This window comes from Phaethon aethereus (assembly GCF_964289735.1).
Source record: "Phaethon aethereus genome assembly, chromosome: 20".
NCBI classification, from domain to species: domain Eukaryota; kingdom Metazoa; phylum Chordata; class Aves; order Phaethontiformes; family Phaethontidae; genus Phaethon; species Phaethon aethereus.
In genome coordinates this window covers 2640043-2653039 of record NC_138596.1, presented here as the reverse complement: position 1 = coordinate 2653039, position 12997 = coordinate 2640043, and the positions used below count along the sequence as shown (strand labels likewise).

The 12997-nt window shown below is 48.3% G+C and overlaps 1 protein-coding gene across 1 annotated transcript in view; it reads right to left on the bottom strand.

Moving 5' to 3' along the window:
* The window catches only part of CACNA1B (calcium voltage-gated channel subunit alpha1 B), a 300523-nt gene that overhangs the window by 182506 nt on the left and 105020 nt on the right, over nucleotides 1-12997 (bottom strand). Inside the window, exons 4-6 of the mRNA XM_082009035.1 lie at nucleotides 12106-12197; nucleotides 9901-10053; nucleotides 4972-5159 (exon numbers count right to left, since the gene is read on the bottom strand). Of these exons, the coding sequence (XP_081865161.1) occupies nucleotides 4972-5159; nucleotides 9901-10053; nucleotides 12106-12197 (433 nt within the window). The remainder of the gene's footprint in view (nucleotides 1-4971; nucleotides 5160-9900; nucleotides 10054-12105; nucleotides 12198-12997) is intronic.

The window sequence follows — 12997 nt, the reverse complement described above, 5'->3', positions numbered from 1 at the left end:
AAACAGGGTGAGCTTCCCATGGGAGTCAAGATCAAAGGCAGGAGAGTGTTTCACAATGGACAAGAAGGTTTTTGCGTGGGAAAAACTGAGAATTATTGCTACAGAAGAGGAAAACAGGAGTTATACTATTGTCTCTTTAAAAAGTTTTAAACCTCCAAACTGCCTATATTAGCAATATCCAATAGATTAATCACTGTCATTCGCAAACAATACGCCTTTAAACAGGATAATCTAAAATACCATTGTTTAATTTGAAAACTAGATCTGGAAGAAGATCAGGACTCAGATCCCTGGGCAGCACAGTTTCTCTTGCTGAGCATCTGCATTATTTCCTACCACCTCTGTATTTGTCCCCAACACTCCGCCTCAGTTTTCCTTACTCGGACTCTGCACCTTAGTTTGCCAAGAACTCAGAGGCCATCACTGGAAACGTTCCCCTCCCTCAGCAGTGCTAACAACCTCAATCTCCAGCAGCCACTGGTTATTATCAGACATCTATGCTTAAAGCATGATAACAAGTGTGGCATGGTCATACTTAGCTCACAGTGAGCTGGTGCTCTAGGTAGGTTTTTCCCGAATTTCATGGTCCAGAAGATGCTCTCCCCATACTTCAGGGATCTCTCATCTGTCTGCACTGGATTAGGCTGAAGAACTGTGACACTAGGTCCTCCCACACCAAGGAAAACAGTTTAGTTACTCCATTTTAATGCATTCCTGGATCGCGTTGAAAACAGTTTAGTTACTCCATTTTAACGCATTCATGGATCGCGTTGAAGCCTTGAATTAGCAGGAGATAAGTACACTCCCTTTGCTGGAGAAAAGGTGCTTCCCTGTCCTCAGGACACAGTAACTTTCCAAAATCACCTGTTGCTCCTTGGGCCTTTTTGAGTAGAAGCAGGCCACAGCTGACAAATCTGCAGCTCACAGAAGCATTTGTTAGGAGCAATTGCCCTGATGCTATTGTGCTGCTGATTCAGGAAGGAGTTTTCCCCAGCTTATTCTTAAAGCATTTCACCCGACTGATGATTCAGTCTTTTTACTTCAAGCATAAATCACCTTCCAGATAAAGTCTTGCTAGGAAGCTTTCATTGGTCCTAATTAAAGTGAAACTCTGTGAAAGTATAAACAATGGATCAGCAAGGAAAAACTGGGCTGAGATTTGTGAACTTGCATTCTCCCTGCCCTCCTAATTCCTCAATTTTTCACAGGAGGAGGAGTGAATACTTGCAAGGTAGATTACTTACTGCAAAGCCGAGACTTTGATGCTATTTTTCTCTAAATCTGTAGGCAGGCTGCATCTGGACCACATAGAAAGTCATCTCAGTCCTTTGGCAATGACAAAATAACCCTTCACAACAAGGCTCTTGCTTTGGAAAGACATGAGCCAAACCATCAAACTCAAGTCCAAGTTCCCTCTTTCCTGAACATCAGTTTACACCAAACCCTTCAGCTTGCCCGATGCCACCACAGACCGACTTTTCAGTCTCAAAGCTGCTTTCAGGACAGATCCAACTCTCTCCCTACGTTAAATTAATGCCCAACTGGTAAAGTACATCTCACCCTGTGACCGATCCCAGCCATCACCACTGCAAAGAAAAGAACGAACTCTTCTGAGCACCCCACAGCTAAGGTGGTAGCAGGAAAAGAGGAGCAATAACAAAGCCTTGTTGATGCAGGGCAACAAATCAGTCAATCAATCACCATTTTCCAGCAGGAAATGAATGGCCCATTAAGGAAACAGTCTGTAACCTCAACTTCCCTGTAATGGGTCTTGGTCCTAGACTGCCTGGCATCAAAGGGATTTCAGCCCTACAAATGGATCCCATGTGAGGCTCTCTGCTTCAACAGCAGGAAGGGAGAGGGTTTGCACAAGCGAGGCAACAAACCCACCCCAACCAAACCCAACATGTGGCAGTGGGCACACAAAGGGAGGGCTGAAGGAAGGGCTCTGCGAAACCTGAGGAACAGCAGCCTTCCGCGCTTTCTAGTTAGTTAATGGGAGAAAAAGCACCAGCCTTTTTTCTTACTAATGCATAATCACAGCTTTCATAGACCGCACTTCGCCTCTCGGGGTCCCACAGCCTTTTGCTAATCTTAATTAAGCAACACATTGAAAATAGGTTCATAGCTCAGCTCTGATGACTATCCTGCATCAGGGGAATGTTGGTTTCCTTGAGGAGACCAGAGGTTGGGGCTAGCAGGGAAACTAGCCCCACCATTGCAAAATTTTCCTGGCCAAAAACATTATCCCCAGCAGTGGAGAACTCAAATGGTGAATCAAAGCTCCTGGAACAAGTGACAAACAAGTAATAACCTCTGACACTGTTGTCTGAGACTAAATATGCTTGCTTACCTCCCAACCTCCACAAACCAAGGAGAGGGACCCTCACACACGCTCGCTTACCCCACCATTCAAGTTTTGGATGCAAGAGGCAACATCCTCCAGCTTCTTCCCATATCAACCCACTATGGGTCCGGTAGGGACCCAGCTGATTCAGGCAGCATTAAGGTGCAGCTGCTGGACTGACTGGTGCTGGAAGCATGGACTGGCTGCATTGCTCTTACCTCTGCACGGTCTGACAACCGCATGCACAAACACACACCATACTGGGTTGTCAGTCATTGCTGCAGTGTGGTTTGGGCTTTTGTTTCATTTTTAAGTTTGGTGAACTTAGAGTGGGCACAGAAGAAACCAAGACGAAAGCTAGGCGGCCAGAAAACAGCGGATGACTGAAGCTGTGAAAAAGTTAAGGGCTGCACAAGAGTGGATCTTCTCCACCCACATCTTTTCTCAACTATCAACCTGCAAAAGCACAGCCAGCTCCTCAGCAAGCAGAGCAGCACAAGGAGGGGGTGACACAACGTGCAGGGCAGGGCCAAGGGAGAGGGGGCAGAGGTGGCTGCTGGTGCTAGTTACATGAACACCATGTGCCCGGTGATCCTGTAGCACAACACGCTCCACTCACCCTCCACCCGACAAGCAGACTGTCCAGAGGCCCTCATATCTGTCAGAGATATGAACCCACCAAGCATTAAAACCTAACCTGGGGTCTCAGAAAAGGCTTGACATTATACAACAAATACCCAACTGCAACTCATCCAGGCACCTCTTTCCAATTAGATTAATGGGTATCTACAATGATACTATAATGGTTTCCAAAGCAACCTCCAAAATCAATACCCCAATAGTAAGGTTCTGGGTTTTGCATGTGGTACAAAGGCAGTTTTGGGAGAAGATGATCTAATACACGACTTATTGATTAATCAATTCCAGCCGGGACGCTAATGGGCTTTTCTTAAAACAGTTGGCACTAGAAGGAAGGAGCAGGATTGCTGAAAACAGGTTGTGTGATGAAGTTTCAGGGTGAGGGGAGGGCATGCAGTGGGGAAATAGGCCCTTCTAGAGATTGCTTTAAGTGAGCAGAGACTGAGAAGAAATGGAGGAACTGAGCAATGAATGGAGAAGGCAATAAATCAGATTTATTGGCTTCAAACACAGCAGAATTGTACCTTGCAATTTACTGTAGTTGATATTAATAATACTTTCCTGTTGCTACAGAAACCCTCACAGGAAGGTCTGTGAAAGAGCTCAGCAGGGGTCTAGAGTCTGTAATGAAGTAGACTGAACACTTTGTAGTCCTACTGGCCAGTGAAATGGTCTGGAGGCATTATTAATGTCTACCTTAGTTATTTTTCCACATTGGCACTTCTGGCTAAGACAGCGTGGGATAATTCAGATCATCCATGCATGGCTGTCAGATTGTCCTTCCTCCTACAGTCAATGGAAAGAAGCAGCCAGTGTAGCCATATGCTGCTAATCATCACCACTCACTCTCTCCTTCCTGCCCCTGTGCTTGATAAAGTCCTTTATTACCACAGAAAATGGAAGTATAAAACAGCTGGACCATCCTCCATCACTTTACACCAACTGTAGAAACATGTGAAGATTTAAGCAAATCACAAAGCTGAGGAGAGCAGGTCTGCAACAGATACACAGGTCCCTTACAGCTCCCGAAGAGCAGCTGTCACACTTGGCAAGGAAATATCATACAGATGACGGAAACCAGCTCTATTCCCAGCCTGTTAGCAAGGGTTAGGTGCTTGCCTCTCAAGACAGGACACCTCAAAAGGGTAAGTATACATTACAGACACAAACAAGAGTGTTACACTGCCTGAAAGACAGCAGAGTCATTCAGTTGTTGCTAATTGGGTGAGGGTGCCCTACTCTTTGTAAAATTCTAAATAGTAAAACTGACCAAGAGGTTTTGACCTTGAGTGGCTGTGACAGTCATGGACCTGGCTGTCAGGAGGCACAGCCAACAAAGAACCTAGCAAAGAAATTCAGCCTAGTGGATCTTCTCTGCAGCCAACAGAGCCACACCAGGTGTAAAGGCGACTGATAGGGCTTTGTAAAATTCTATTGGAGTTGCCAAAACTAGTACCGGTGCTAAAATCCAGCTGATGCTGTTCATTGATGTAGGTTACAAGTTTGATCACAAAGGCTAGACCCAGTCAAGAGAAGAAACCTCTAGGTACCAAATATTAACAAGTCACTGTTTTTGCTACCCTATATTGTGCAATTTGGTAACTGATTTTCTATGGGACATCATGAGAACATGCTCCTACTCACCCACCCATCCTACAGCAGAGCACACCAGCAACTTGGAGCGACACACACCAATCCTTACACATGGCAGCACCACACTGACACAAGTCATCATGTTGCAGGTGGGCAAGTCTGCAGCCTCAAACCACCACAGGCCACGACAGTGGTTCAAAGGCTCTTGCAGGACCTGCAGAACAACCCTCGAGAAAGTAAAAACAATTCTCCTAAAAAGCAGCATGAGGTGCTAATCAACAGGGGGAAAACGCACAAACCAAATTTTTTTTTTTTCCCCAGAACAATATTTTCCAAACTAACATAGTGCATTACAGCACCCAAGAATCCTACAGCCCCGTCAGCGAACTCACATTGTAGAGGATGTCTGTCCATCCCTCCATGGTGATGCACTGGAAGACGGTGAGCACAGCAAAGAGGATATTGTCAAAGTTAGTGATCCCGTAGTTGGGTCCTTGCCAGTACTCCCTGCAAGTCGTCCCACTCTCACACTGCCTGGCAGGAGGCTCCTCTCCGCAAGGAAAATCTCCCACCTCATCACCTGCAGAGAAGAACAGCAGGGAGAAAAGTTACCGACTGAAGCCAGCCGAGCGGCTGGTGCTGCTGCATCCTCCTCGCACTGCTGCATGAATGTAGTTTACATTTCAGGCTTCTTTGTGCCACTATGGGCATGTAAAAGACATTATGCCCATGTAGTCATCTATATCCTACTGTTACAAGGGACTGCTTAGTGGCAGGGTGGAGCAGAGCCATCCCTGAAATACCCATTATTTATAGTATTTCCCAGTGTTCAGCCATGTCCTACATGAGAAACGCCACAAAAAAAACCCCAGTGTGGTGAAAGCGAGGGCTTGGGAATGGTGCATACTTCAAACACCGTGAGCCAACGATACACCCTGTACAGCATAGCCAAGTGCTCAATTCTGGCACTACAACATGGCCCCAGAACTGCCCAGATACAGCTGTTAGACCACAGCTGCATGAGGAGCCCCTGGCTTCGTCACAAGGCAGTGCCACCGCAGCAGCCTGCGAGGCGGACCGAGAGCCAACCCCTCTGCAAGCTTTATGCTTCTGCTCAGAAGGGCAACGCTGTGGAGCGCAGGTACGTGTGGCCGGGCAGCAGCCCGCCGTCAAGCCAGTCTGCAGCAGGGATGGGGTTTCTCTGCGGAGTTTCATCTCAGACCCAGAGAAGGCAAAGGAGGAAGAATCCGTCATGGTTAAGGGCCACAAGGGATGGCCAGAAGGGTGGCCAACGTCTTCCAGCGTCAATTGTGAAGTCTGAAGCGTTGCAGCCCTCCAGAGACATTGCAAGCAGCAACAGAGAGCAGTCTGGAAAACTAAAATGCTGCGTTTTCAAAGTAAATACATATACTAAGTAATATTCCTATTTACAGAGAGATGCAATTTGGGACATATTAAAGGGTTTTAAAAGTGACACGTTACGGTAATGGAGCAGCAAACTGCACAAAATCAAATTCACCAGGGGGAAAACAAGATCAGCACTAACAATAATTAGGAATAATCATTCCATAGAGCAAAGCCTGCAGGAGGAAAACAGGATTGTCACTGCGGCTCCAGGATATATATACACACACACACGTATATATACGTTTTCCTGTTGACCCAACACCCTAATGCAGGGCATCTCTCTCCAGCTCCCATATGGGTCACCACAGGCTTTCACAAGGCCTTAGTGAGACAAACCTGCAAAAAGAAAATACCAAATCTGGCTCTCGCAGACCATTTGTGACTGTGCCTTAAAGGGCAAATGTGCCTTTTATCTCTGTTTGGCCTTTTGTTGCCAGGTAATGCTCCAAAAATGCAATCCTCATCTACTATGACGGATTGTGGGTGTTTTTTTCCTTTTTTTAAAAAAAAAGAGACCAGAACTGGTCCCTACTCCCATGGCTGGGGAAAACAGAGAAAAGGGGAATCTCAAGGAAATATGGGAAACAAATGTGGTGCCCTCCCCTCCTGGCCCAGCTTCGGGGTGCTCGGGCTGGGTCAGCTGCGGAAGGTGGCTGCTTAAAAATAATCCTGTGTCAGCAGAACGGGACAGCGTGGAGGATGCAGGGAGAGGAAGACAAGTCAGGCATCCCACAGAGCACGCGTTGCCATTAATTTTTGCCCATTTTCCTTAAAGTAGAGAAATCAGAACAGTCTGCCAGGCTGAGTGGCAAAGGCCTTGAATAACTTTTTTGCCATATTTTGGTCCCCAGTACGCCTCGCTGTTGCAGTTTATTACGGACCTACCCAGGGCTACCGGCTTAGCAGGGCTGTAGCAATATTTGCTGTTGACATCTCTATTCCGTTCCCTCCGCAACGCACTGAAGTAACAGCTGGTACCTCTCACGTGGATCCCGATCCCAGGAAAAATCCCAGGAGTTTGCTCACTTTGGGGATATGGAACAGAAACATGTGAGCAACTCCTCGTCCTCCTCCAACTTGCCACCCTCTGGCAGGGACGTCTCTTTACTGAGGTTCACATTCCCACACTCGAGCCGGCCGCTGGAGCCCGCGGTATCAGGCCTGGGCTTGTTAATGCACCTCCCCGGAGACGGCGAGCACTTAGGCTTTAAAAGGCTCGGCTGATGGCTTTGCGGGACGCTCTGCTGCGCCGCTCGCGAGGGACCGCAGTGCCAGGAAGCCTCGCCGCGCTCGGCCTTTCCGGAAACGCCGCCGCGCCGCTTCCCACCCAGCGGGCGCAATCGATCCCGGTGGTTCGTCCCACGGCCAGCTCGCCAGCCCTCGAGAGCAGCCGGGGCCCGCAATCGCCGGCGCCTTCCCAGGCCGCCCCGCGAGCGGGCTCGGGGCGGGGGAGCCCGGCCGCGCCGCGTCCTCCCACCGAGACGCCAGGTGCTGCGACGCAGAGAGAGGCAACACGCGGCGTTTTTTGGCTGCGCTGCCAGCTCCTAGCCGGGAGCCGCCCCACTTTTGTCACAATACACGTGACAAAACCCCGTTCTCAGTCCCCGAGCCTGGCGGAGACCCCTCTCAGCCACCGCCGACATCAGAGAGTCGTCTGCAGAGAACACAAACAGCTCTGGGTTCTACTTTTCCCTTTTACATTATCTGTTTCATGGGGGGAGGATAAAAAAAAGCCATCACCCTTCTCTTTAGCCCGCTGGCTGAAGTCGGCCCGCTAGCGAGAGCGCCTCAGAGCTCGGCCTGCGCCGCTACCTGCAAAGGAAGGGCGCAAAGAATCACCCACCTCAGCTGCGATTTAACAGACCTGAAAACGCTCCGAGAAAATGCAAACCTGCTCATAATTGCTTCCTCCCCGCCACCCCACCAAGAACGTCTCTGCTTCCTACACACCTACGCTGTCACCGTTGTTACTCCTCTGTCGCTGCCACAGTAGCCTCAGAGACCTTGCAGTGGGCTGAGACCTGTTCTGCTCGGCGTGAAACCCCCCCCCAAAAATAAAAAAAAAGATTTTCCTCTCCTACAAATCCAGTCCAAAAATTCGTTTCTTCCAGGAACTGCCGTGCTTCGCTCACGTGCCATGACACCTGGCTGTCCTCTGCAAGTCGTGTGGCGTTTTTCACAGAATCACAGAATCACTAAGGTTGGGAAGGACCTTCAAGATCATCATCATTAATCCAGCACCACTGTGTCCCCTAAACCATGTCCTGAAGCGCCACATCCACACGTTTTTTGAACACTTCCAGAGATGGCGACTCCACCACCTCACTGGGCAGCCTGTTCCAATGCCTGACCACTCTCTCGGTGAAGAAATTTTTCCTAATCTCCAATCTAAACCTCCCCTGGTGCAACTTGAGGCCATTTCCTCTCATTCTATCGCTGGTTACTTGGGAGAAGAGACCAACCCCCACCTCACCACGACCCCCTTTCAGGTAGTTGTAGAGAGCGATGAGGGCTCCCCTCAGCCTCCTCTTCTCCAGACTGAACAACCCCAGCTCCCTCAGCCGCTCCTCATCAGACTTGTTCTCCAGACCCCTCACCAGCTGCGTTGCCCTTCTCTGGACACGCCCCAGCACCTCAACGTCCTTCTTGTAGTGAGGGGCCCAAAACTGAACACAAGATTCAAGGTGCGGCCTCACCAGTGCCGAGTACAGGGACACGATCACTTCCCAATGTTTTTCTAACATTGCATAGGAGCATGAGCAAGAAAACAATTTCACCCTGCTTTTGCAAAGCTCTGTGTAAACTGAATATATTGAACGGTTTCCATGTTGTTGTGAGAAAGTGCAGTGAAGGATGCCCATTGATTTGGCAGGGATGTTGTTTTATTACCATTTGAATGCATATAAATAAATTGATATTAAGACCTATTAGTGATAATCACTGAAAATACAAGACTGTGTTTTAAAGACAGTCAATTGTACCTTAAATTGCAACCTTGCAGAGACAAGAACAGTATTTTCATCTGTGGATAGCCCAGATAACCAACACATATTAGCACTGCTATGAAGGAATATTAAAGATTTACATGGAAAAAATTGGCTTTTTTTTTTTTTTCCAAACTGGAATGAGCTCTGAGCCATGGACACACAGCTGATTTTGACGTGGCAGCTGGTCCCAGCCGAGGGTCTCTGGGCATTACTCCCCTCCGCCTCCATCTTCTAGGGTTTATCACTCATTCACAGGCAGACACATCATTTACTCTTCAGCACCCAATTTCCCTTGCTTTTCTCTGTTTGAAGGACATTTTTATCCTTTCTCCATCAAAGGGCTCCTTGCCTTCCATCTATTGTCCTTTTTTTTTTTAAAATTTTTTTGGTTGCTCCCAGTCTTTCCAATCTTACTATTTCACACCAAAGTTTTCCCATACCCATGCAACTTACTCAGAAACATTGCAAGGAAATTCAATGTTCAGCAGCTGTCCTTAGAGATAAACCAAATGAAAGTCTAAACAGACACCAATGAATCAAAACAAACAACAACAACAAAAAAACCCACCCTTCAACAAGCTGGAACAACAGGAATTTGGTTCTGTATTTCTACTATGAAAAAATTCTCCCATGAGAGGAGGCCCTACACACCTTTGTCTCACTCTTGTGTAGACTGAGAGCAACCCACTAGCATCAGGGGTGCCACGGCGGTGTAAGAGAGAGGAGAATCTGTCCCCATGCATGTAGGGTAAGAACAAAAATCCGTTAACTCTTCGATCAGGAGGGTAAAGAGGGAGAACATGGTGAATGTGGAAGAGGAAAAACGAAAAGCAATGTAAGAGCGGGACAGAAAGCACCCCAATGAGATGAAGGGGACGAGAAGCATCGCGGCGATACGCTGGGATGGGAGGGAAGCTCAAAGCTCACCTGTCTCGTTAGAGAAGCACGTTTTATGAAACTTCCCCATGTAAAACTCCAGCCCAATGATGGCAAACATCACGATGGCAAAGAAGAGGAGCAGCCCAATCTGCAGCAAGGGCACCATCGCCTTCATGATGGACTTGAGGACAACCTGCAAGCCTGTGGGAAAACAGGAAAACATGTAATCAGTGAGGGAAGGAGAACAAGCGCTTGGGGCTGGGGGCAAGGTAGGAGACAGGGTCTACGCGACAGGTTAGGACTGGCAGTACCAAGCAATGCTGCTTTTCCCAGGGTGCTATAAAAAAAAGAAAGCTACAGCCATGCAGCACTCCAGATGCAAGAGAGAGTATCAGGAGAGTTGTCTTTTTCTGACCTTTTTTCTTCAGATCACAGATTCAAAGGACTCTTAAGCTTCAGAGACACAAAAAGGACTTTTCCTGAAGCCAGCAGGGTCCCAAGATTCAGCCTGGAGCCGGACCAGGTCCGTAAGGCGGGTCCTGCAGCAGTGCGGGTGCAGCCGCAGGGCTGGTCCCGGGGAGGGCAGGGAGCGCCAGGCTGCACAGGAGCTGCCTCTCGCTCCGCGACACACGGAGTAGCCATGGCGCTGCCGTGCCCGTCACACCCCGCTGCTGGAGAAACAAACCCTGTCTCCAGGGCTATCCATCCGTAGCTTTTTCACTGGCACCAAAACTCATTTTCTATTAAGGTGAGAGAGGCTGGAGAGATGGAGGGGTCAGATAAAGTCATACAGACACACGTAACAAAAAAAATTCAGCGGTAAGCAGCAGTTGAAAGCCACCTTGGTGGCCTGTCCCAAGGTATGGAGAACGAAGGATCGCCATTGTCTTGCCACCTTGTACAGCACTACTGAGGTCACTACGGGTGCATGCAGAAAAAAAAGCGTGAGGATCTGCTGAATGGGAAAACACCCAGTGTAGAAGAAACACATGCTTGTGTACGGATGCACAAGGTTGTACGTTTACTACAGGAAAACAACACAGCACACAGCTTTCACAGCATCGCTAAAAACACCAGAGAGCAAACAACGTTCTGTGGGAAAATAATTGTGCTGGGCCAGGACACGTCGCCGGGTGGGAGAGCACATCTTCCCGGGGGGAACGTGCGACCAACACCAGGACAGCGACACCCCCGAGGAGCCGCCTTACTTCTCTGACATCCTCAGAGTGTCACTACCACAGCACCATAGTGCCTTGCACAGGCAAGAAGTCCATGAAAAAAACAGCCAGCAGCATCTGCTTCTTAGAGATCCTGTTAATAAACGACGCCTTTCCCAAGCCTAGCCAAGGGCCTCTTCTGCATGGGAATTCAGATTCAAGCCCTGCCCATGAAAGGATGCTGATTTCAGGATATTTTGGTGCTGTTTTGCAAAGCATAACCCCTTGCTGGGTTTCTTCAGCACCAACATTTCAGTCTGAAGCAACCAGGGAGGTGGTGGAGCTGATGCCCCAACCCACCACCCAGGAGGAGAGGGGGCTGCCTGGCTGCCGAGGGCTTAATGCAGAGACGAGCAGAGCATCCCACAGAGCAGCCATTCCCTTTCACTGGCTCTTGCTGGAGGGAAAAACCTCAAAAACCTCTCTGTTCCACCTTTAGAAGTGAAATGCACTCCTGACAGCGATCCCCTGCTAGCAGGCAGAGCAGCTGGTGAACAGCGACAAAAAAAAGGCAATAAGGTGTGGGGACTCCACGGTTTCAGGGCACCAGCAAGGGATGATGCAGCTCCTCACTGGAGCATTCAGACCCTTCACATTAGCATGTAAAATAGATCAAGTTGCCCGTCGAGTAGGCAAGACCAAGTCCTGTCTGTTCTTTCCCTTCGTTCTTTTCCCATTTTTAAAGGGGTAAAATCCCCAGTGCAAGATGCTCAGCTGGTAAAAACTGTCCGAAGATCCAAGCTCAGGGCCAGGGTCCTGAAAGCTGCAAAATTTGGTTTTCAGGTCTTCACAACCCAGAGAAGCCCAAAGGCAAAGGAGTCCTAGGACAAATCCCTGCCGCTCACCTGCTAATTTGGGAGCATGAAATCAGCTGGCTGTGCACAAACCGGGACGACAGAAAATCAGAACCTAGCAAGGGCAGGAGCCACAGCCCACAGGGAAGCAGGGGAAGAAAATATTGCTCAGAAAAGCATGTAACACCCCAAAAGCTATAGGGCACCCTTGGCTGTGAAGACGACTTTGTCACGACACTCACTTGGGATTCCCGACACAAGCTTCAGGGGTCGTAACACTCGAACGGCTCGCAGGGTCCGCAGGTCAAAATCGGTCCCAGCAGTTGCTAGAATCCTAATTGTAAGAGGAGAGAGAGGGGAAAATTTGAGGTTAAATGCAAATTCCTTGTTCCAAAGGATGGATAAGTGTTGTGTAATGTCAGCAAACATTCAAGCTGCTTTAAACTTTATACCCGTGATCTCATTGCAAATTGTGTCCGCTGAAAACCTCCAGTTCACACACTCCTCCAGAGCTGCTGAGCCTTGCTCAGACTATAAGAAAATCTGCAATATCTGCCTGCTTATAAGGCCACTTACACATAGCGAGCCAGCCTGGCTCTGGCCGTTACAGAGCAGCACCCTGTGCTTATAGGAAAGCACACACCTTTTTCAGGAGGAGACAGTGAGAGGGGAAAAAAAACCTTCCCTTATGCTAGAAGTTACCTGCCAGAGATTTTCCCTATAATAAATTCCGAAATCCCTCAAATACTGATATCTGGTGTTTCCTAATATCTGAAGCATTTTCTAGTTATACAGTTTACTCTGTGTGTGTAAAATTAATTTTTGTTCACAGCATCTTATTTGAGGAAAATATCCAGAGAGCCGAGTGCAAGTATTTCCTCTGATACACTGCAGTAACTCTGATAAGAAACACAGCCCCCAAACCAGAATGATTCTTAAAAATGTAAGTACTCTGCACATAAAATGAAACATTTTCACTTTTTTAGGGCACAAAGGGAGAAATATTGTCACAGTGTCCACGAGCCACAACGATGTAAACTCCTTAAGCGAAGGCCCTGCAAGACACGCTACCCCATGGAGAGCGTGGAAAAACTGTGTCTGTTAATTACTGCAGCACTTCCTATGATGCTTCGA